At 38.2% G+C, this 26,099-nt stretch overlaps 2 protein-coding genes across 2 annotated transcripts; one reads left to right on the top strand and one right to left on the bottom strand.

The window, feature by feature from the left end:
• Positions 1–3,358: 3,358 nt before the first annotated feature.
• On the top strand, positions 3,359–4,296 carry LOC307166204 (uncharacterized protein; the record flags this gene model as incomplete). The annotated part of the gene is made up of 6 exons (XM_079884420.1): positions 3,359–3,512; positions 3,580–3,641; positions 3,721–3,774; positions 3,856–3,924; positions 4,051–4,123; positions 4,289–4,296. 6 exons carry the CDS (start codon positions 3,359–3,361, stop codon positions 4,294–4,296), a joined length of 420 nt encoding a protein of 139 aa, XP_079740546.1.
• Positions 4,297–4,335: 39 nt separating this feature from the next.
• Positions 4,336–5,746, bottom strand: LOC307166234 (putative nuclease HARBI1; the record flags this gene model as incomplete). The annotated part of the gene is made up of 4 exons (XM_079884446.1): positions 4,336–4,719; positions 4,807–4,918; positions 5,028–5,143; positions 5,314–5,746. The coding sequence occupies 4 exons, from the start codon at positions 5,744–5,746 to the stop codon at positions 4,346–4,348; spliced, it is 1,035 nt and encodes a 344-aa protein (XP_079740572.1). The 3' UTR covers positions 4,336–4,345.
• Between the last annotated feature and the right edge of the window lie 20,353 nt (positions 5,747–26,099).

Here is a 26,099-nt window from a genome sequence, read left to right as displayed (position 1 = left end):
TATCCATTGTATCTGTGATTATGCTTTGTTCATGTTAGTCCCAAACTATATCATTTGTTTGATGCTAATTGTATAATAAAAAGAAAGACTGATTAAACCAAATACAATCTGTGCTTGCAAAGATAACATGGCTGTAGCCTATAAGTTATTTTTTTGTTTAGTAATTTTGCTTCCACATTGCTTGAAAGGTAAGATATATCATATCATGTCATATCATTTGTCTTTTATTATAGAAATACATTATAGCATAGAAAACACCCTGTTGCAAAAAAACCAACAACCTGACAGCAGATCAACAATGTGTGAGATGAGAATTATATAACTATAATAATTAACATTACCTTGTTTTAATAGCGTTTTATAAATTGATATAACTACTGGATATAAAATTGTGAGCAATCTGTCATGCCCACTGGAGCCTCATCAACACCTCTGAACTTACCCTGGAACAGAACCTGCTCCGGAGCAGGTTATGTTCAGAGAGTAGGTTGCTATGGCTACTTGCATATCCTTAAAGGGTTAGTTCACCCAAAAATGAAAATTATGTCATTAATGACTCACCCTCATGTCGTTCCAAGCCCGTAAGACCTCCGTTCATCTTCGGAACACAGTTTAAGATATTTTAGATTTAGTCCGAGAGCTTTCTGTCCCTCCATTGAAAATGTATGTACGGTATACTGTCCATGTCCAGAAAGGTAATAAAGACATCATAAAAGTAGTCCATGTGACATCTGTCACAAACTACTGAGGAACGAAGACACAGAAATAGGTTAACAATGTTTATTGGACACGTAGTGCAACTCCACAAAACAAGAAGGCTCGAGGTCACTTCAGAATTACTCAATACACAGTCTTTCCACGGGCTGGAACATGAAACAGTCTTTATGGATGCTGGAACGGGAACAGTCTTAGAAATCTCACTGCACGTGAGAGGTGTCGAGGAGAAGATCAACGAATGAGAGTGCTCAGGGGTGCTCATCACGCACAGCGGCTGCTTGGGAGACACAGACAAGACGTTAGTATAACACAAAAGGTACTTGCGAGAGGAATTTCCTAGAAATTAAACTAAGTTTATTTTCATGGTTACAAACGATTAAAAACGGACGTAGGGAGGAATGGGAAAACACGGCCATGATTCACATTCAAATACTGGACACTGGACAGTTTAATTGACACTCTCAAGGGACGTTCAACCCATCACGCACATGGCCAAAGGTTGTGCATTTGATTTCTCTGATATTTTTGTCTACCCTTCAGCGCGGGCCCCATGTATGTCATTATTTGTTGTGTGCTTAAATGTTCCAATACAAAATACCCTTTAATGTTTGTTTACAAATGTAGCATAGTTCACTACAACAATTTAAGATTATTGGTTGGTTAGTATTCAGTAATAGTAGAGAACGCTAGAGAGAAGGAAGCAACTAAAAGCGAGAGACAGACGGCTCTTCGTACTGTGATGACTCGTCTTGGTCATAGGCGGTTGGTATAAGGTGTGCGTTTTGTTGTTGTTGTTTTGTGTTTTTTTGTTTTGTTTTTTTGTACACAGGTTTCCATCAATGTATTTTATTTTATCAAAACTAATGTAAGGACCATCCATTGGCCCAACGACGGAATCCAACGGCCTGGCGAAGGTTTAAAGCGTGTATGTCTTTTCAGCGCTCCAGTGAAGTTCACTTAATTTATTGGAACTTAGTTTTAGTATTACTTTAGCTCTATGCGTAATCTGACTCCAATTTCAAATGATAATCAAATTTAGATCGTATTTCTGATTAGAAAATAATCATAAATATTGATTATGAATTAATTTAGATCTTTGATTATTCTGAATATCCCATACTTTCAGTTATTAATTCATTATGGACCCAATGCCGCACAGAGATCACGTTGGCCAAATCGTGTTTCTCACGGACACAAACCTGTTAATTCTGATTTTAGTCAGAGGATGTAGGGTTAGCTAATACCTCTACAGCCGGCCGCCTACTGCTTGCTCAGACTAGAGAGTGTAGTTTAATTTAGCCATTTCCATTCAACTTGCTAAATCAGTGATAGACAGAAATCAAAAGGTCTTCAGATGACGTGCCTACTGCTCCGTTCATACATGTGCCTTTAGTTTGACCTACCTTAACTAAGACTTGCGGTAGCACCAGCCTCCTTAAATATATTAAAATAATGATTTCAGAATACTTCAGAATAAATCAAGATGTAACATTTATTTGTCAGGTAAAAATATATCATGCCAATTTACAGAAGTAAATTATTAAAAGCCAATTCAGAAAATACATGACATCATTTACTCAAAGATGACTCTAAAAGTAAGTAATGTTTTCCTGACAAAGACACACAGTAATGTGTCAGGGCTTTCCAACAGGAAAGCACTGAAACATCACTATGGGGGATGATCCTGGTAAAGAGTCCCAAAGTGTGTTCTATTCCCTCGCCTTAAATACCAGACCAGAACAAAAGGGGTTAAACAAATGTTGTTTAGAGTTGGTTGGGCCAATCCATGTACCCCAGGGGGGCAGCACCAGGGGCCTGTACCATGAAGGTAGCTGAACAAACTCGGGGTTACAGGATTAGTTTTGAGTTGACAAAACCAAACCGATGCAATCAGGCTTTATTGGTACCATGACGCAGCTCATCAACTTTCTCTGTCAACTCAGGCTTTGATCCTTAAGCTATGATTAATCCACGCGCGCGTGCACATAAAAGAGTGACGTCGACACTGAACAACCAATCGCGTTCGATATGGATAGAGCGAGAGCTATATACTTTTCAGCGGAGGAGCAAGAGATAATTCTTCATAAATATGAAGAATATAGGAGTATTTTTCAAGCACGCAGCAACACTGTATCTGCTGCCAAAGCAAGAGAACAATCTTGGAGGAATATTGCTGATTGCGTTAATGCGTAGGTTAAACAATTAATGTACATTTATGTAGGCTAATCATATTAAAAATGTATTAAATGCTAAAATGAAAATGTATTCGTGTTGAGATACATATATATGTGTGTATGTATGTATATATATATATATATATATATATATATATATATGTGTGTATATATATATATATATATATATATATGTATGTGTATATGTTTATATATACATGCATACATACATACATACGTGTGTGTAGATGTATGTAAAATGTGAATGTATAGGCTATTACATCCTAAGAAAGATTGATATTCATTGATTTTTAGATGCAACCCCAACTCCAAACGTTCTTGGCAGCAGATCAAGACAAAATATAAAAATATAATTCAAAGTGGTGAGTATTTACCATAACCTTTTATTATTTTTTTGAACATTTAATCACAAACACTTGTTTGCAGCAAACAGAAAAAAATGTGAAATGAGGAAAACTGGGGGAGGGCCACCTCCTCAAGATTACACTGTGGCGGAGGAGTTGGCTCTGAGCAACAATAAGGGGCGGCCGATTATGGATGGGATTGCATGTGCTGTACAGTCTGACCCTGGTGCTGGCTCCTCTAAGCAAGTGACACTGGGTATGTGTGTACAATGCATTACTAATGTTTTTTAAAAAAGTTAAATATGGCTGACTCTGTTCTGCAGTAGAGGGAAATACAGTGTCCCTGTTGAAGCCAGCACACATGCACACAGTCTCCCACACAGAGGTCAGTATGCAGCAGACAGAACACCAATCATAACCTGCTTTATAACAGTTATGCTTTACATTGGCCTTTTATTTATTAGGGTGAACCAAACGATGAAGACACTCTGTCTGTGTGTTCTGAGACAGTTGCTGAGGTGAATGCACTGAGCTTTTTATTATGGCACACATTTGAATGTCATAATTAAGTGACTGGCCCTTACACATCTCTTTTGTAGGATTTTTCACAACCTGCCCCAGAAACTGAAGCCTCTACCTCAATGGGCTACAGAAGGAATGTGAACAAGGTAATGCTTTAAACCCTTGACATAATTTACAGTCAGTCCTGTGTTTGTAGAAAGTCATGCCACTTTTTGTGATTTGATCAACCTCCAGAAAACGTGTAATGATTGTTTGTGGTGGAATTGTTTCAGGTGGAAACAGACTCAGTCAGGGCCCTGTACAAAAGAAGCCTCGAACTAGACTGCACACTGAAGGAGCTGGACTGTGAGCTGAGGAGGCTCCAAATTAAAAAAATTAAATTGGAGATCAAACAGCTGGAAAAAACAGATCTCAGTATGTGAACTTTTTTTTAACCAAGTAACCCTTTAGTATGAACACTATGAATGTTTATTAATGTAATGTTTCTTGCTCTCTTTCTTCCCCCCCTAGCCACATGATGACCAATAAAACCGTTTGAGACATATCTGCAGTGTCAGTGTGCTTTTATTAAGTAAAATATTGTGTTGTGATTGCATCTCTGACAGCTGCGCCAGCTGGGTGGTCAAGTGTGATGGGGTCAATTTCATCAGGGAGAAGCTGGTTTTGTGGTGGTAATCGCTCCTTTCTGATAGTGGCTATATTATGCAGAATGGCACATGCAGCCACTATCTGTGATGCCCGCTCTGGTGACACTCTTAAGCGCCTAAGGCAGTTGAAACGTGCCTTTAGGATGCCAAAGGTCATCTCGATCTTGACCCTGGTTTTACTGAGGGCCACATCGAAGCGGTTTTGTGGCCCTGTCTGAGGATCAGGATAGGGGGTTAGCAAAAACCTCTGGCATGCATAACCTCGATCTCCTACCAACAGGCCATCAAAAAGCCCTGTCATAGAACAGAAAAGGGGAAAATTGTGTAAGTTTTGCTATTAAAATTAAAACTTTAAAGTGTACTGTACCAAATTGAACTTGCCTTCCTCAAAGCGCTGACACAAAATAGACTCACGGAAAATCCGTGAGTCATGCACTGAGCCAGGCCATTTGGCATCCAAACTTGTGATCATGCATTCATGATCACAAGTCATCTGCAGATGAAATGTACAGTAAATAATTGTCCTGTTAGTTACTATTTATTTAAAGATTGATCTCAATACAAATAAAAATCACTTCACATAGGCTATATAGTAGCCCTACCTGAACATTAAGGCTGTGAAAGGACTTTCTGTTCACATAATCTGCCTCATGTTCTCCAAGAGCTGTGGAGATTGCAACATGTGTGCAGTCTATTGCTCCTATGACTCTAGGGAATCCTATCATAGGAATTAAAAATATATATTTAAAATCATTCTTAACAAGTAGCTACTGCAGACTACTGTATAATAGATTTCTAAGTGTGAAATATGCTTTCTTGAATAAGAAAAAAAATGAGTGTGAAATGTTAAATTTGTTCATGTGATGTCACCCTATCAAGATATCTTACCGGCAATTTTATAAAAGCCCTCTTTTATGGACATGGTCAATAAATGTCCAGGGAACACAATGAAGCTATTTATGTACCCCTGCAGAGCGAGGACCACCTTTCGAATGGTTCGACAGACTGTGTTTTTCCCTAGATTCTCTGCATCCCCGACCGCATACAAGTATGTACCACTTGCAAAAAAACGCAACGCAATACATACCATTTGCGGTACAGTAAGGGCATGGCTTCGACGAGTCACATTTGTTATGTGCGGCTCAAGAAGTTCACAAAGATAAGACATTCCTTCCGCGGAAAATCTGTATCTTTCATACAAGTAAGCATCAGGAAAGTCAAATGGATTTTGTCTGTCCCTAAAAACTCTTTCTCTACGAAGTGCTCGTCTAACAATTTGCGCGGAGATGTCCACAGGATTTGGGAGAAAAGGTGAAGCCATTGCAACAGAGAACAGACGCTGGGAATTAGTTACGTCACCTATATGTTTCTTTGCTCTCAGCTGATTGGTCAAACTTCAGTCTGAGATCTCGAATCCAGAACATAACCTGCCCCGGAGCAGGTTAGCCGTGCAGCGTAAGATACCATGGCAACGAACACCGATTAAAGCCGAGCTACTTTCATAGTACCTAAAACCCAGGGTTGGCGGAAACTAAGCTGAAACATAGCTGGCTAGCCACCTAATCCGGCTTCATGGTACAGGCCCCTGGTTTCTTGAGATACCTTAAAGAGATATCAGCCAGAGAGGAGATACAGGATTCACCTAAGTTCTCAATCTTTCTCATTAAACCAATGACTGCAATGAAATTAAGACCATTTTACCAATCGCACTGCGACCATTAAAATGACACCAAACATGAAAAGGAAAAACAACATATTCACAAGATACACCATATGTGCTAAATAGACATTCTTAATGACTTTCAGTGCCTTGAGGAAGGAGAGGGGGGATGAGTTGAAGTCAAACAAGGGGACAAGGAGATAAGTTTGGGCAGGACAAGGTTCTGTGCTCTGTCTTTGTTATCTGCTGTCCAGGGTGCATTTTATGGCGTTATTGCAGGGTGAGTTTTGTTTTAGCAGTTTTGTTTTAGCAGGGAAATCAGTTCTTACACTAATCTTTAGGATATATTATATAACTAATGTCTAGTAGTCTGAAGGTGAAATTTAGCTACCTCATGGAACTGTAGGGGTTTAAACAAAATTACAAAGGTTAAATGAGTGATGAACAGGATACAATTCTGTGGGGATATTTCTAAAATAAGTAGAAGATGGCAGGGTCAGGTGTTGTCTGCTCTCTATACCACCCATGCTAGAGGGGTAATGATATTAATTCATAAATCTGTCCCACTACAAATCAAAAATATCATTAAGGACCCTGCTGGTAGATATATCATAATTCAGGGTAGGCTATTATTTGAAAATATAAATCTGATAAATGTGTATGGCCCAAATGAAGATGACCCTAAATTTTATAATAATTTGTTTCTGACTGTCTTAAATCTCCCTGGACAATACATAATGGGTGGTGTGGTAGATTTTTCCCTATTTCGCACCTGACCTAAGTCTACCTGGGTCTCGTCTACAATCGACGTCCCAAATGTCTACAGTCGACGTTAGTTTCCTATAATATTTACACATCGACGTCGGCCGAGTCTAACCCTATACCCTAGCGCGTCTACACATCGACATTGGCTGAGAGGTCTAATCCTATAGTGCATCTACACATCGACGACGGCTGAGTGGTCTAATCCTATACTCTAACTTGTTCCCCTAACTAACTTGCTGCGCAGCAATAATAAACAGATAGACTTAAGCAAATGTCCTTTAAATGCTTTAATCACAGCCGGAAGAGTACTCGAGCAATTCTCAGAGAATCTCACCCAAGAAGAAGAATTAATCATGGCCGGAGGATCTCAAATTTCAGAGAGAATCCCACCAGTAAACAGGAATACAACAGTTTTTATAGAATAGGAGCATGGCGAAAATGACATGATACATTACATAATTTCCCTACAATTTGATTGGTTCTTTATATGCAAACCCTTCTGTTACTAGGTAGAAGCAAACTCTGTTTTAATCATTACTTCATAATCACAAGTTTCAAACCCAGACATCTGTCTAGTTTCGTTTCCCATATTTGTTATTTTTACACTCACACACTCAAAGTCAAGAGTTTTAGCCAAAGGGGAAACGTACATTTAAAATTCAAAAGCATATGAATGTTGTTCCTGCAAGAAAAATAAATGTTAGTTATGATTAATTAAAAAAAATCCATCACAGTGGCCACTTTAATTGTACATTAGATCCAGTAAGAGATAGATCATCAGCCTTAGATAATACTCACACTAGATCAAGGAAGACAATAAACTATTTTAATAAAGAATTAAACTTGTTGGATATATGGAGACAGTGTAAACCCAATGCAGTAGAATTCTCTTGTTATTCCAGTACTTATAAAACTCACTCATGTATTGACTATTTTCTGGTCTCAGCACAACTTGTTTAAAAATTTGATGAATGTCTGTATAGTAGTATAGTAATATCTGACCATGCAGCTATATCACTCTCTTATATCGCTTATATTGGCTCCTCCTGGAATCGCTGATCGATTGCTCGTCTGCCTCGCTGCCTGCTGTGAGTGTGTTTGCTTCTGTGCTGTAAGCTCCGTCTTAGCCTCGTATTTCTTTGTTTTGAACCATCATTTACTACAATTTCTAGTTGTTTATACTACTACTAAATACAGCTTACTCAACATCTCCTGACATCGCTAGCTTCCGTTACTACTAGCACAACACGCTAGTAATTCGCTAGCCTGTTAACACGCCACCCGTGCACTCAGCTATTTTTTTATTTATTTTTCTCTCGCGCGCCCGCGCCTTTGAGTTAATAAAAAGCTCAGGTGAATAAGAATCAGTCAACAAACACGGTGAGTAATGTCTTGTCCTGTTATTGTCACCTGCACTTCATGTCACATGTTTAGCATAGCCTTCTCTGTTGGCAATATAGGATTTATATGTGATAAATGCAAAGAGTCAGTTAGGCTGACAGAGAAGATTTCAGAACTAGAGAAACGCATCCATACTTTAATTGAGGATAGTAAGAGTGCTAGAGCTTTAGATACTATTTTGGATGCGCCTAGCATAGTGAACTCTTGGTGCGGTTCCAGCTGAAGTAGTGCCTGTGCAGCCAGGCAAATGGGTGACAGTGAGGGATCGCTCTAGTCGCGGATCAAAAAACCACTCTTCCGTTCCGATTACCATAACAAATCGAATTGCCCCGCTCAGTGAAACACCCACTGAGAATTCTGTTGATTGTGCCCTAGTAATTGGTGATTCGATCACACGGAACGTGAAAATAGAGACACCAGCCATCATAGTCACATGTTTGCTGGGAGCCAGAGCGCCTGACATCAAAGCAAATTTAAAAGTGCTGGCTAATGCTAATCGTAAATTCTCTAAGATCATTATTCATGTCGGCACTAATGATGTTCGACTCCGCCAGTCGGAGATCACCAAAATTAATATTAAAGAGGTGTGTGAACTCGCAAGTACGATGTCAAGCACTGTAATTTGCTCTGGCCCCCTTCCTGTTCGCAGGAGTGATGAGATAGTTAGTAGATTGTGTTCACTGAATCGCTGGCTGTCTAAGTGGTGTCCGTGTAATAATATAGAATTCATAGACAATTGGAAAAGTTTTTGGGGCAAACCTGACCTGTTGAAAAGAGATGGTATTCATCCCTCCTGGGATGGTGCTGCTCTTCTCTCTAGTAATATGGCACATAGTCTTAGAGTTCAAACATGACAATCTGGGGCTCAGGTCAGGAAGCAGACAGACTGGCTAAACCGACCGTCTGCTAGCGGCCTCGTGTCACCCAGGTCAGATAAATCCCATCACATAGAGCCTCTTTCATCTAGCTATCATCATATAGAGACTGTGTCTGTTATTCTGGCCACCAGGGCACAATACAGACTTTATCAAAGAATTTGCGGACTTTCTATCAGAATTAATATTGACTGCAGATAAAGTACTAATTGTTGGTGATTTTAATATACACATCGATAATGAAAAAAATGCATTGGGTTTGGCATTTAAAGACATTGTAAACTCTATTGGAGTTAGACAACACGTGTCAGGACCTACTCATCGTCGTAATCATACTCTAGATCTAATATTATCACATGGAATAGATGTTGATGCCGTTGAAATTCTGCAGCAGAGCGATGACATCTCAGATCATTATCTAGTCTCGTGTAAATTACATTTAGCCAAGGCTGCAAAGCCGACTCCGTGTTTCAAATATGTTAGACCTATCACTTCTGCCACTAAAGATTGCTTTATTAATAATCTTCCTGATCAGTTTCATCATCTCAGCATCCCGGATAGCTTAGAAGAACTTGACATTGCAACAGAATCTTTTAACTCTCTCTTTTCCAGCACTTTAGACACAGTTGCTCCTTTGCGTTTAAAGAAGATTAAAGAAAATAATCCAACGCCGTGGTACAACGAGCACACTTGGGCCCTTAAGAGAGCAGCTAGAAAAATGGAACACAACTGGAAGAAAACAAAACTAGAGGTATTTCGCATTTCATGGAAAGAGAGCTCGATTACGTACAGAGAGGCTTTAAAAGCTGCTAGATCTGCTTATTTTTCAACCCTATTAGAAGAAAATAAACATAATCCTAGGTATTTATTTGAAACAGTGGCTAAACTAACGAAAAAGAAAGCTTCAAACACAGAAGTTTCCAAGCAGCACAACAGTTATGACTTTATGAACTTCTTCACTTATAAGATTGATAATATCAGGGACAAAATTATAACTATGCAACCGTCTACTACAGTATCGCATCAGACAGTGCATTGTAGTCTCCCTGAGGAAAAATTTGATTCATTCGTTGCTATAGGAGAGGAAGAATTTACTAAACTCGTTAAATCATCAATCTACAACATGTATGTTAGACCCTATACCGACTAAGCTACTGAAAGAGATGCTTCCAGAGGTCATAGATCCTCTTCTTACCATCATTAATTCGTCTTTGTCTCTAGGATACGTACCAAAAAACTTTAAGCTGGCTATGATTAAACCGCTTGTTAAAAAAACGCAACTTGATCCTACAGAATTAGTCAATTACAGGCCGATCTCGAATCTACCTTTTCTGTCAAAGATACTAGAAAAGGCAGTATCTTCACAACTGTGTTCCTTTCTTGAAAGAAATGATATCTGCGAGGATTTCCAGTCCGGATTTAGACCGTACCATAGTACCGAGACTGCTCTCGTTAGAGTCACAAATGATTTGCTCTTATCATCCAATCGTGGTTGTATCTCTCTATTAGTGTTACTCGATCTTAGTGCTGCATTTGACACCACTGACCACAACATTCTTTTAAATAGACTAGAAAACTATGTTGGCATTAGTGGAATTGCACTAGCATGGTTTAAATCATACTTATCTGACCGTTATCAGTTTGTAGCAGTAAATGAAGAGAAATCTTATCGATCACAAGTTCAGTATGGCGTACCACAAGGCTCAGTACTAGGACCGCTGCTGTTCACTTTGTACATGCTACCATTAGGAGATATCATTAGGAACCCTCTGATGGTCCTCGGTCATTTCTGACCGAATAATTTTCTGTTTTGAAATTTAAAAAATCACAGCTTCATCGGAAGGTTATGAAACCTGGTGACTTTTCTGGCATTAGGTATGTGAATACAAAAAAAAATTGAGGTCATGATCCGAGCATGCTAAGTGGTCGTAAACAAAAAGAGTCACACTCGTGGTCTTCGGTCAAAAATGACCGACCCATAGGAAATGAATGGGAAATTTACAAAAACACAAAAATTCTCTGAATTTTTGTCTGTACAATCTACAAATCGGACACGATTCTAAAAAAAAGTACACCGCAGTAAAGGGGTGACACTCTACAACATCAAGAGTGCAAAAAATTCACAGCCATCCACACACACACACATACAAACACACGTTTATACACATACACACCAATAAATTCAGATTACAAAAATCTGTTTTGAATTTTTAAAAATCACAGCTTCATCAGAATGTTACGAAACTTGGTGACTTTTCTGGCATTAGGTATGTGAACACACAAAAAAATTGAGTTCATGATCCGAGCATGCTAAGTGGTCGTAAAAAAATTAGTTATGATTTTGATCTTCGGTCAAAATTACCCCCATAGGAAATGAATGGGAAATTGACAAAAACACAAAAATTCTCTACAAATCAGCCACGATGCAGAAAAAAAATGCTCAGCAATGAAGGGGTGAAGCTCTAAAACATCAAGAGTGAAAAACATAACATAATTAATAATTATAATTAATATATGTATATATAATTAATATAATAATTATTAAAATTATTAAAATAATAATTAATAAAATGTTATAAACCTTGGCAAAAAGTATTATTTGAGAATTTCTAAAAAAATACATTCAATCCACATCTTAAAAGTAAGTAATTTGGTCCCAAAACAACTAGAATTCACAAACATCTCCATTTAGAGCTATACAGGCATCTAGTGGTAAACCCATGCAATATCATGTTTTATTTAATTTTATGATTAATAAATTGATGAATTTTTTTTTATTTTATTTTTTTTCTGAAAGCCTAGTCTCTATTTTACCCGAAAATACTGCATAGAATTTTTTTTTTTTTTTATCAAAAAAAAAACAAAAAAAAAAACATTATTTTCAATGGCAAAAAATGGACTATAAATATTGCATAAATATTAATAAGTTCAATCAAATTGTCTCAAAATTCTAAATTAAAAAGAATAAATATTATAGAACAAAAATAAATTGCATTGGTTTTTACTGGGATGGAGGAAGTTTCATTTTTAGGTGTCCGGTCATTTATGACCGGGAAGGCCCCCAGTGTAACTGCTAAACGAAGACCATCAGAGGGTTAGGAAACATGGAATTAGCTTCCACTGTTATGCCGACGATACTCAGCTCTATATTTCTTCAAAACCTAACGAAACTTACCAATTCACTAAATTAACAGAATGCATAGTTGATATAAAAAATTGGATGACTCGTAATTTCCTACTTCTAAATTCTGAAAAAACAGAGATTCTAATTATTGGACAAAAAACTTCCTCACGTAATAACCTAGAATACTGTCTAACACTTGATGGCTGCTCTGTCAAGTCTTCGTCGTCGGTTAGGAACCTGGGTGTGCTCTTTGATACCAATCTTTCATTTGAAAGTCACGTGTCTAGTATCTGTAAAACCGCATTTTTCCATCTTAAAAATATATCTAAGTTACGCCATATGCTCTCATTGACAAATGCGGAACAATTAGTTCATGCTTTCATGACATCAAGACTAGATTATTGTAATGCTCTACTGGGTGGTTGCCCTGCACGCTTAATAAACAAACTACAGCTAGTTCAAAACGCAGCAGCTCGAGTTCTTACCAGAACCAGGAAGTTTGACCATATTAGCCCAGTTCTGTCAAAACTGCATTGGCTCCCTATTAAACATCGCATCAATTTTAAAATATTGCTGATTACTTACAAAGCACTAAATGGTTTAGCTCCGCAGTACTTGAGCGAGGTCTTAACGCATTATAGTCCTTCGCGTCTATTGCGATCTCAAAATTCCGGCCAGTTGATAATACCTAGAATATCAAAATCGACTGCTGGCGGTAGATCCTTTTCCTATTTAGCACCAAAACTCTGGAACAATCTTCCTAACATTGTCCGGGAAGCAGACACACTCTGTCAGTTCAAAGCTAGATTAAAGACACATCTCTTTGACCTAGCATTCACATAATACATTATAGACTTCTGTAATTCAACGTTAGGCTGCATAGATTAGGTCAGCTGGAACCGGGAACACTTCTCATGTACTCGTTACATCATGAGAAGAATGGCATCTACGCTAATTTTAGTGTCTTTGTTTATCCCGAGGTTTTCCAGCAGCCTGCCGGATCCAGGCCGTATCCAGATCTGACGAAGGACCTTCGCCTGGACCCGATGTCAACGCAGTGCTGAAGTGCCAACTAGTCTCTCCCTATGGAGGATCCCTTTGCCACTCTACAGATAAAGCGTCGTCGGGAAAACTCAATTTGCGTATCTACCCCGAATTGATAAAATAAAATAAAATTCTGTATCAAAACTATAAGGAAACACCAGTACTTTGTTTAGGCTTGGTTTGTAGGGAATTACAAACCTGCGCACATATATTCAAACGCACTTAACTATAGAACCAATTCTTAATGCGCATGTAAACACCATCAGCGTTTCTCACAGGTTCGCGTTTAAAGTTTGTGTAGAGAGAATGGTGTCGTCTTAGCGGCCCCTAATTTAATAACAAATGATCGTTGCGACGGAAGCGAATCAATCAAAACTAACTTTAGCTGGAAAATAACTTTTTATTATTAAAGAACCACTATAAAGCCAAAACAATCTTACCTTAAATTATACGTTTATCTCTGTAAAGCTGCTTTGAAACAATCTACATTGTTAAAAGCGCTATATAAATGAAGATGACTTGACTTATACAGATACTAAACTTGTGAGTTATTCCCCGAAATGGCGCCTTCAATCAGGATGGCTTACAGACCCCACATTTATAGATTTTTTAGGAAAACAAATTGACATGTATTTTGTATGTAACACTTCTCAAACATCTTCTACCATACGATGGGAGGCATTTAAGGCCTTTATTAGGGGTCAAATAATTAGCTTTACCAGTAATTTTTTTTTATAAAATTACACTTATACAATTATAAAAAGTACACAATTGGAAATAAAGACATTAAATGAGAAAATAAAAGAAACTTGAAACAGAGCTCTATAATAACAAACCTGACTCTATAGATGCACATGCACAATTACTCCTACTTAGATCACAGTGCAATGAATTGTCAGCTAACAAAGCAGCAATTAATTTAATGAGACTTAAACAATCCTACTATGACCAGGGGGAAAAACCTGGGAAACGTTTAGCATAGCGCATTAAACAACAACAAACAGAAAGGTCTATTAACTGCATTGAAGATCCAAACGGTATAACTATAGTAGACCCTACAGAAATGAATGAGGCCTTCAGGCTATTTTATGAGAAACTTTATAGTTCTGAGAGTACCCCCAGTCTCGATAAGCAGTCACAATTCTTAAACAACCTAAATATTCCTAGAATTTCAAAAGACGAAAGTAGAACAATAGATGGAGATTTAACAAATGTAGAAATCGCAGAATCAATTAGTTGTGTGCAGGCTGGAAAAGCGGCAGGTCCAGATGGCATACCTATTATAAAAAAATTCAGTCCAAATTAATTCCACCCCTTTTGGAAATGTTCCAGGAGTTTTTCAGGAATGGTCTTCTCCTCACATCCATGAGAAGTGCCCTATTAACTTTACTTCCAAAACTGGGAAAACCAAACACAAAATGTGAAAACATGTGCCCAATCAGCCATTTAAACTCAGATACAAAAATATTTAGCAAAGTTCTTGCAAGAAGATTGGAGGGCCTGCTTCCTCGGGTGGTGGGAGATGACCAAAATGGATTTATTCAAGGTTGACAGGGCTTTCATAATGTCAGAGAAGTGCTCAATATTTTACATAACCAGAAAGGGGAGAAAGACACGGCTTTACTCTCTCTTGATGCAAAGAAGGCCTTTGACTGCATCGAATGGCGCTACCTATTTGAGGTGCTCACCCGCTTTGGCTTTGGGGATACATTTTGTAAATGGGTTAGATTACCCTGTACTGGGCTCACCGCAGAAGTATTGACCAATAATGTGGTCTCTAAACCTTTTAACATCTCTAGGAGTTGCCCACAAGGAAGTCCTCTTTCACCATTATTATTTATCCTTGCAATAGAACCTTTTGCCATAGTGGTGAGGATGTTCAGTGACATGTATGGAATCCGAGAAAGTCACCTGGAACATAAAATAGCACTATTTGCAGATGACGTAATTTTGCTACTGAAAAACCTGAGAAGTTCTGTCCCTGCACTCCTAGATCTCTTTGAAACTTTTGGGAAAATATCTGGATATAAAGTTAATCACTCAAAATCATCCATAATGTTACTTAATGAATCAGAGAGGAAAAATAGCCAGGATTATGCTTCTACCTTCAATTCAACTGATAATTTTACATATTTGGGAATAAAATTGTCCCTGAAGATACCGCAGATAAATTATGTCCCAATTCTGGAAGCTACTACCTCATCAGTAGAACGTTGGACTTATTTACCCATCTCAATGATTGGTAGGATATTCTAAAAATGAATATATTCCCTAAATTTCTCTATTTGTTCCAGAATATCCCACTGCCCCCTCCCTCATCTTTGTTTACTAGAATTAAGAAATTGTTTACCAATTTTATTTGGCAAAATAAACGTCCCAGTATACGTCTATCTTTATTATACCTACCATTTGACCAAGGAGGCCTTAAATGTCCAAACATCCAATGGTATTACTGGGCAGCTCAGCTGCGTACAATCATGTTTTATTTTTCATCTGAAAGCTCTCCTGCTTGGATGGATTTGGAATCCTGTTCTATTACACCAAGATTGCCATTGCACCTATACCTGTATTCAGAAGACCACAAATACCTGAGGAAAAACACAGATAACCCTATTGTATTGAACATGATCGATATTTGGTTTGATTCATGTAAATATTTGAATTTAAACCCCTCTTGGTCACGTTTCAGTCCTATTTGGGGTAATGTTAATTTTAAACCAGGGAAATGTGATGCTGGATTTTGGGTATGGGCTGAACAAGGGTTAAGGAAAGTGCAAGATATGTACAGTAAAGATGAAGTACTTATTTCCTTTGCAGTAATATCAACCAAATATGACATTCCAAAGACCCATTTTCTTTTATTATTATTATTTTTAAATATCTTCAGCTTGGAAGCTTTATATCCTCATCTCAAAACTATTCATTAGATATTCCTGTCATTTCAACATTATAGGCAGTAATTATAGGATTGTTACATTGTTATGATAAAGTTTTAATTTCAACTTTGTATTACTTGTTTGTGTCTGGTTCTGATGAATCCTCAGAAACAAAACTAAGATTATGGAAAGAAGATATAGATGATGAAATATCTCTAGAAGATTGGAATGAGGCATGAGGCTCAGATGAAGACAGTCAACAGTAGCTTGCAACTCATACTGCAACTCATACAGTACAAATGGCTGATGCAGACATACATAACTCCAGTTAAGTTGCACAAGTTTAATGATAAGATTCCTAATACCTAATGATAACAGGGTAAAAAACAGGGAGAACAGGGTAAAACATTTAGTAAATATATTGTTAAACAACAAAAAAAAACTTAATACTTAAGTTTACTTTCTTTGGCTTTCAGGTTTTACCAGTTATGATAAGACTTGAATTGTAATGACTATTGTATGCATTATGAATAAAGAGATAATTAATCATTTAATTATAAATATTGTGTTATATTTTATGTTGTTTATTGAAAATAAAAACTAAAGTGTTCTTTCTATCGCTTCCAGTTTAGTCTTGTATTGTAATGATTTATGACTGCTGTGTGCCTAATGATGATGATGATATAACGCTTTTTTAATGAATGTTAATAAAAAAATAAAATATAAAAAAAAAACATCTAATTTTAATGAATTAAATATTATATTACAATTAAGTTTTTAGTGAAGGGGTGGATTCTGGAATCCACTGTTGCTTTATTGTATATCTAATGAGTGATTATAATCAAGGTATTAGTCAATATTTTTCCTTCTAAATATCAAATGAGTTTAAAGGGATAGTTCACTTTAAAATTAAATTTTGGTATGTTTTAGCTTACCTCAAGGGCATCCAAGATGTAGGTGTCTTTGTTTCCGCAGTAGTTTCAATTTTGATATTTTTAGGTCAAACCGTTCTTGTCTGTCAGTCATATAATGCAGGTCTATGGTCACCACCTCAAAGAGGATGCACAGAGAAGTCCAAATTAAACAATTCCCCATCGTAAGTACTCATTGATGGCCTAAGACACGAAACGAGCGGTTTGTGTGAGAAAACGAACAGTATTTATATCCAGTGTTGGGAAGGATACTTTCAAAATGTATTCCATTACAGAATACAGAATACATGCCCAAAAATTTAATTTGTAACGTATTCCGTTACGTTACTCAATCTGAGTAACGTATTCTGAATACTTGGATTACTTCCACATTGAATTGCATTTTATAAGTGTCGGACATCAAATCCTGCTTAATAAACAGGCCTATTCTTGTGGGGTGGGGGTGCGGTTATGCAGTGGTGATGCGTATGCCAATAAAGCACCTAAAAGCTGTCACAAACAACCGGCAAAAGTAATAATTATGAATATGTCAAATATAGAAAGGAGATATTTTAATTGTTTATTAATAAACAAGTGTTTTCTTTGTCAGTGTCGGCTACAAAGATGAAGTTGACTCGCGATCTTCGCAATAGCCTAGTGAACGCGCCAGAGAGAAATGCACATTTCATACGGATTACATATGCAGAGAGCAGTTCTTTCATGTTGAATTGTTCTGTTTAAAAGTAGACATGTCTGTGAGGCAAGTAGGGCCTACTACCTTATACGCTGAGCGCCCGTTTCACACATACTCCGTGTGCAGTATGCGCTGTGTTGCGGTGCGTATGTGGTACAGGAGAGCAGCACGCGCTATAGTGCTTTCACATTTGATGCGTTTGCAGTGCGTAACTGATCCACTGATACCACAAACACATACACAATATTTGTATTTCAAATCCAGAAGGTTTCAGCAACTTTTATTTAAAAAAAGTTAAATGCAATTTTCTTTGTAGCCTACACATAGGCCTATACACTCTTTAATAGACGTATTCAAGCTTAAACAATTTAAACAACGTATTAATCAATGCATTACTTCTATATAGATTATGTTTTAATAAACATTTTAAATTTAAACTTAAAACTGACAAAAAAAAATGTAAACTTAAAACTGGCATGCGTCGCGTCTGAACGCGTTTTTGTCTTTGGAGTTCCATCGATTTGATTTATAAATCTTGATTTTTCTCTTTAAACTCACTTACAACGAACATTTTCTACTTTTCCTCACCTCATAGTTACAACGCGGACTGTTGAGCAGACGCGTCTCAAGCCTATTAGTGATCCAACATCGGATACTCTTATAGGTTACTCCTGTGGATCACGGCTGAACGCGTCTCCTCCACACTCACTTACAAACAAACTTTTTTTCGCCTATCGTGCGTTTACTCTACACCCGTACCACTAAAAAGACGGATTATATCCAAGACTTCAGTCATAATTAGTATTAATATTGATAGCATCACTGGTAGCGTCGCTGCTAACTTACTGTCCATCTGTTAAAATGGCGAATATATCAGATGTAAGTAGTCTACCTTTTGGTGCAGGTGAGGACACATTCGAGCTGCACGCGGTGCAGTCTGAGCTGGAAGCTGTTGAGAAACAGATCCATGACCTTTTAGTGAGACAAGCCGAGCTGATAGACCGGCGTTTAGCTCTTGAAACATCACGCGCCGATGCACACAAATCAGTGATTAACGTTACTAACCCGCTGACTCCGACTTCGTCTACTCCGTGCGTTTCTCAGCATCGGTCCCAAGCGCCGAGGTCACGATCAGCCATGGTCTCGTTCACTCCGGCTCCAACACGCCACCACGAAGCCTGGATGATTCCGCAGCGGAAGACGCGAGTCAGGTCTAGACCAAGACTCTCCGACCCTCCCGGTTTTCGAGATATCCACCCAAAATCGTTTCTCCCCTCTTCGCGAAACAGAACGCGATGCTGTCATCATCGGCGATTCCATCGTTCGGCACGTACACGCTACGTCAGGTAAAAGTAAGGTGCACAGTCACTGCTTTCCTGGTGCTCGTGTTTCTGAAATCGCTGCTCGCGTTCCCGAGATTCTGAACGGTGACGAGCGCGTCGGAACTGTCGTCCTGCACGCGGGAGTGAACGACATCAGGCTGCGCCAGACGGAGATCCTGAAGAAAGACTTCAGGACTCTGATCGATACGGTACGCAGCACATCGCCTGAAACAACGATCATTGTGTCAGGACCGCTTCCCACGTACCGACTAGGACATGAAAAGTTTAGTAGATTATTCGCGCTAAATGAATGGTTAATGTCATGGTGCAATGAGCAGAAACTGCTCTTTGTAAATAATTGGAATCTGTTTTGGGAGCGTCCTAGGCTTTTCCGTGCTGATGGCTTACACCCAAGCAGATTTGGAGCGGATCTTCTGTCAGATAACATCTCCAAAATGTTAAATACCTTTTAACTAGTAACCAAAAGTCCAAATCACAGTCTCTGCTGCACCAATTTAACTGATATAAATACTAGTGTAGAACATTGCATAGAAACTGTGTCTATTCCTCGTTTAGTGAGATCAAATAATAAATCTACTGCAGGATCTAGGAAAAATCTAATTGTTATTAAAACAGAAAATGTTGCTATTAGTAAACAAAAACAATTTCTAAAGCTAGGTCTTCTAAACATTAGATCACTCACACCTAAGGCAGTTATTGTAAATGAAATAGTCACAGATAATAGCTTCAATGTACTTTGCCTTACTGAAACCTGGCTTAAACCAAATGATTATTTCAGTCTAAATGAGTCTACTCCATCAGGATACTCCTATAAGCATGAGCCCCGTGTGATTGGTCGTGGCGGCGGTGTTGCAACAATGTATAGAGATATTCTCAATGTTACTCAGAAAACGGGTTATAAGTTTATTTCGTTTGAAGTACTTGTACTAAATGTTACGCTCTTAGATGTTAGAAAAACATCCCTATTATCTCTAGCCTTGGCTACCGCATATAGACCGCCTGGGCCTTACGCTGATTTCCTAAAAGAGTTTGCAGATTTTCTCTCAGACCTATTAGTCAATGTCGATAAAGCATTAATTGTTGGAGATTTTAACATACACGTAGATAATCCAAATGATGTAATATGTCATGCTGCGCCGCGTTATCGATCAGGCAGAACAATCCTTCCATCCACCATAGATAATTTTTCAAATAGCTTATTTGATCTGTCTCAGCTGCTCAGTGAACCCAAACAAATAGATGAACTAGAGGAATTAACTAGCACTATGAGCACCATTCTTTCTGGAAAATTGGATATTGTTGCACCCATTAGATTAAAAAAGGTCAGAGAGAAAAGTAAAGCACCCTGGTACAACAATACTACGCATGTCAGGGCTCCAAACTGCGACTAAAATGGTCGCATTTGCGACCAAATATATTTATTTGCGAGTGAAATTTCTGCCAAGGTCGCCATTGGCGACAATACAAATTTACCCCCTTTGATTGTAAAATTTGCATCCTACGTGCATGTTTTATAACCAGTAGCCTATCGCTTCATTTGTTTTGTTAACGTCTCATGACGTTAGCATCAAGATGCTTTGTGTGAACGTCACTGAGTGAAAGCGCCAAAATATGAACGAGTAAAGCGAATGTCACCTTTCCGCGTCAGAAAAAAAATGTCAAAGCGAAAAATATCTGACTTCTTCAAGCAATCGTCATCTCTGTCAATCACCAGCACGGATGACACACCTGATAACAAAAAAGCAGCCTCCAGCAGCTGTGCCAGCACGAGCGCGCTAGAGAACGTCAGAGACACGGACACAGGGATTCATCTTTCCGCATCAGTCAATGAACACCGTGCCGAAAGACATTTCAAAACGTCCTGGATTCAGGAGTTTTCTTGGCTGAGGTATGATCACGAGACACAAAAAATGTTTTGTGACTTTTGTTCAAGAGCGGGCAAAGAAATAGCGGGGAAAACGGAGTTCATTACAGGGACTAACCATTTCAAAAAAGAGACTGTGAGAAAACACGGGGACAGTAACAAGCATAAAAATGCACGTGATCACATAATCGCGAAGAATGCTCCACAGACTACACCGTTAGCACGTGCAGTTTCTCGTGCATGCGAGCTGCGGGACGAAAAGGAATGGAAGGAATTAAAAATGAAATTTAATACAGCCTATATGATCGCACGGGAAGAGCTGCCGTTCAATAAATTTAGTTCACAGATTTTATTAATGAGAAAAAACGGACTTGATGTGAGCAAAACGTATGATAACGACACATCTTGTGCTGAGTTTGTAGGATGCATTGCAGATGAGATAAAAGAAAAAGCACTGACAGAAGCACAGACAGCTAATTACATCTCCATTATCACTGACTGTGGCACAGACGTTTCTGGGAAAGACAACGTTATTGCATACTGCAGGCACATTTCTGCAGGTGTGGCAGTGAACAGGTTTATTGGTTTAATTGAGCTTGAACACTGCCATGCACATGGAGTATTAGATAAAATAAAATGCTTGTTTAGTGATGCTAAACAAACTGATCGTGATTGGTGGCAGAAGAAGATTACTGCATTTGGAGCAGATGGGGCTGCTGTTAACATGGGTGCTCGAGGAGGAGTAGGTGCTCTCTTAAGAGAAGAAATAGGACAGCACATTCTTTCCTTTCATTGTATGCCACACAGACTGGAATTAGCCATGCTGGATGTTCAGAAGTCTGTTCCAATGATTCAAAATGTCTATGATTTGCTACAGCTAATATGGAAAACATACCATTTTAGCCCCAAAAGCAAGCGTGAGTTGAAAGCCATTGGCATGGAGTTAGGCTGTGCCATACGGACACCTTCTGCTGTGAAGACCCAGCGCTGGCTGCCTCACATTTACAGAGCCCTTTCTGTTTTTCTTGCATCTGATCAGACTACAGGCCAGGGCCAATATACAGCTGTGCACTGCCACATGCAACACCTTGCTGCCTCATCCAAAAACACTGAAATAACAGGAAGAGCAAAACACATCTCACAACAAATGGAAAAGTTGCCTTTTGTGGGGTTTTGTCACTTTCTCCATGACCTGTTTGGAGAAATCTCAAAGTTGAGTCTTGTGCTTCAGAAGAACTCGCTTATTCTACCTCAGGCTAAAGCAGCTATTGATTCCTGTGTTTGTACAATCAAGGGAATGAAGGACAAACCAGTGAGAAATGGAAAGTTGGAGGAATTTCTCAGTCACACAAACTTAAATTCAGTTTCTCAGCATGAAAATGTGGTGCAGCAGGACAAAGCCCAAAGAGAAAAACAGACCAGAAGGCAGAAAAAAGCAGCCTCATCTGACTACGTGGGCATTTCCTTTCAAAACATACAGCTGAAAGGCTGTGATCTCCAAGGTTTCAGTGAAGAACTAAACCACCTCATTGATGAAACTGTAGACATTACAGTTAAGGAGCTTGAAAGGAGGTTTGAAATAATGAGAGACAACACACAGCACAAAAACACACAAGGGACAGAGATCATTCAATGCTTCTCAATCTTTTGTCATGATTCTTGGCCAAACGACATCTACACTTTTGGGGTAAATGAAATTGACACACTGCTGAAATGGTATCAAGACATCTTGCTGAAAAATGGATGTGACATCACTGCTGTACAGGCAGAATGGAGATTGTTGAAAACCCTTGTTAAAGGACAGTTTTCAGATAAATCCTATTGCAGCTTGTGGGAAGTCCTACTAACAAAAGAGCCATACTGCACAGATTTCCAGAATGTTTTGCATCTTGTTGAGATAATGCTTGTCCTACCAATTTCTGCTGCTCAGTGTGAACGTGGCTTTTCAGCTCAAAACAGGATCAAATCTAAAGTACGCAATTCACTCCATGTGTCAACCTTGGAAGATTTGATCAGGATCAGCACTGAAGGCCCATCACTTGAACAGTTTGATCCTGAACCATGTGTCAACCACTGGCTTTCTGCAAAAAAGAGGAGGAGACGGCCAAACTACACTCAGTGGCCAAGTGATATGGACATAATCATGGTCAGTGGCAGTGACACTGGCTCAGATTCTGCATAAAAAAAATTAATTTGACTGTATATAGTTCATAAGTCGGAAGTGACATTCAGTTTCCAAATAAACTTCAGTTCCAAGAACATTCACAAGATGAAAATGCTGAAACTGTAAAAAGAGGAAAGACATGCACACAACAGGGTGAATAAAAGTAAGTGCATTGTGATGTGGCTCTTAAAAAAATTATTTGGCGCCTGTTTTTTTCCCCTATAGGAGCCAATGGCTCCTTAATTGATTTTTTTGTTTGGAGCCCTGCATGTTCTAAAGAGAAAAACCCGTAGTTTGGAGCGTAGATGGAAGCAAACTAATTTGGAGGTCTTTAGAATCGCGTGGAAAGACAGTATGTCACGTTATAAAAAGGCCCTAAAATCGGCCAGGGCTGAGCACCTCCGCAAACTAATAGAAAACAACCAAAACAATCCTAGGTTTTTATTTAACACCGTGGCTAGACTAACAAATAAACAGATGTCACCTGAACAAAATATTCCGTTACAGTTTAGTAGCAATGATTTCATGAAGTTCTTCACTGAGAAAATAGAAAACATCAGAACCACAATTGTAAACGTTCAGTCCTCAATCACGCCTTATAATTCAGCCTCAACTATCGCCCCGCAAGAACAATTAAAGTGCTTTACAACTATAGAACAAAAAGAGTTAAATAAACGTATCACTTCATCTAAAACAACAACGTTTATTAGATCCTATACCCACTAAACTACTGAAAGAAGTGTTACCTGTAGTGGAAGAGCCTCTCCTCAATATTATTAACTCATCTTTATCTTTAGGTCATGTTCCAAGAACATTTAAATTGGCAGTTATAAAACCACTCATTAAGAAACCACAATTAGATCATAATAACCTAGCAAATTATAGACCCATTTCAAATCTTCCTTTTATGTCTAAAATACTAGAAAAAGTTGTATCCGCCCAACTGGGCTCTTTCTTGCAAGAAAATGACATCTATGAAAAGTTTCAGTCTGGATTCAGACCGCATCATAGCACTGAAACTGCGCTCGTTAAAATCACAAATGATTTACTATTAGCTTCTGACCAAGGCTGTATCTCAATACTAGTTTTACTTGATCTTAGTGCTGCGTTCGATACTATAGATCACACAATACTCTTAGATCGACTACAAAATTATACTGGTGTTCAAGGACAAGCATTAAGCTGGTTCAGATCATACTTATCTGACCGCTACCATTTTGTCTATTTAAATGGAGAAAAATCGATCATAACTCCAGTAAACTATGGAGTGCCGCAGGGATCTGTGTTAGGCCCTCTGTTATTCTCAATATATATGCTGCCACTTGGAAATATTATAAGGAAACATGGAATTAGTTTCCATTGTTATGCTGATGACACTCAAATCTATATTTCATCACGGCCAGATGAAAACGCTAAATTATCCAAATTGACAGAGTGTGTTAAAGATATAAAAGATTGGATGACGCACAATTTTCTTTTATTAAATCCAGACAAGACAGAGGTACTAATCATCGGTTCAAAAAACCGCCCACAAAACCTCTCACACTACAACTTTAACATAGTAGGATGTCCTGTTACTTTATCCTCTACAGTAAAAGACCTGGGTGTTATACTAGACTGCAACCTGTCTTTTGAAAATCATATTTCATATGTTACAAGAACAGCCTTTTTCCACCTTAGAAACATTGCTAAGCTATGTAACATGCTATCAGTTTCTGATGCAGAAAAGTTAGTTCATGCATTCATGACATCGAGACTCGATTACTGTAATGCTTTATTAGCCGGTTGTCCTGCATCCTCAATAAACAAGCTACAGTTAGTCCAAAATGCTGCTGCTAGAGTTCTTACTAGATCAAGAAAATATGATCATATAACACCGATTTTATCATCACTACATTGGTTACCTATAAAGTTCCGTATTAATTACAAGGTATTGCTACTGACTTATAAAGCCCTAAACGGCTTAGCTCCAGTCTATTTAATGGACCTTCTATCGCCCTATAATCCATTGCGCTCTTTAAGATCACTAAATTCGAGGCTTTTGGTCATACCTAGGATATCTAGGTCCACCAAAGGAGGGAGAGCATTTTCACATTTAGCTCCAAAACTCTGGAATAGTCTTCCAGATACTGTTCATTGCTCAGACTCGCTCTCCCAGTTTAAAACTAGATTAAAGACGCATCTCTTCAGCCAGGCATTCATATAATACTTTTAATCTTACAGTTAAATCCGACCTCTAGTTCATAGACGCCAGAGGAGAACTGGCCCCCGACTGAGCCTGGGTTCTCCCAAGGTTTTTTTTTTCTCCATCAGATCACCTGATGGAGTTTTTTCGGTTCCTTGCCACTGTTGCCTTTGGCTTGCTCAGTTGGGGATATTTAATTTAATTAATCAATCAATCAACAATACTATTGATCAGCATTACCAAACGTGGACGTTTTCCACTAGAAACAAACATTGATGTATTATTTTAATTTAATACTGTGAAGCAGCTTTGATACAATCTGTATTGTGAAAAGCGCTATATAAATAAACTTGACTTGACTTGACTTGACTTGACAAAAACAGCCGACTCTCATGCCTTTTCTTTTGCATTTAAATTTTAATACAATAGGCTAAATCTTGCATGCCACAAATAACTTGTTTTTCAACCTCCACGAATCAGACGAGTGTTGTTCATTATTTCGCCTTGTTAAAGTAAACTGTAGGCCAATTTTTGATTGTTTTACCCCAGTCTTAAAGTAAAAAGATGACTGTGAAAAAAAAGCAGTAGGCCTATTTAATTAAATACCTATAAATACTCGCATATACAGTGCTATGCATAAGTTTAGACACCCATGCTAAAGTTGAAAATTGGTGTCCTTAAAGGTTGGATTTTTCCTATTTTTTTTAATTAAGGCATTAAGTTCAATTTCCAAAAGATGATTTTTTATTCCTCTTTTTAGTCAACTTT

The sequence above is a fragment of the Squalius cephalus genome (assembly GCF_949319135.1).
Source record: "Squalius cephalus genome assembly, chromosome: 10".
NCBI lineage: Eukaryota > Metazoa > Chordata > Actinopteri > Cypriniformes > Leuciscidae > Squalius > Squalius cephalus.
Note: the sequence above shows the minus strand (reverse complement) of the source record. Positions and strands in the feature narration are given on the sequence as shown.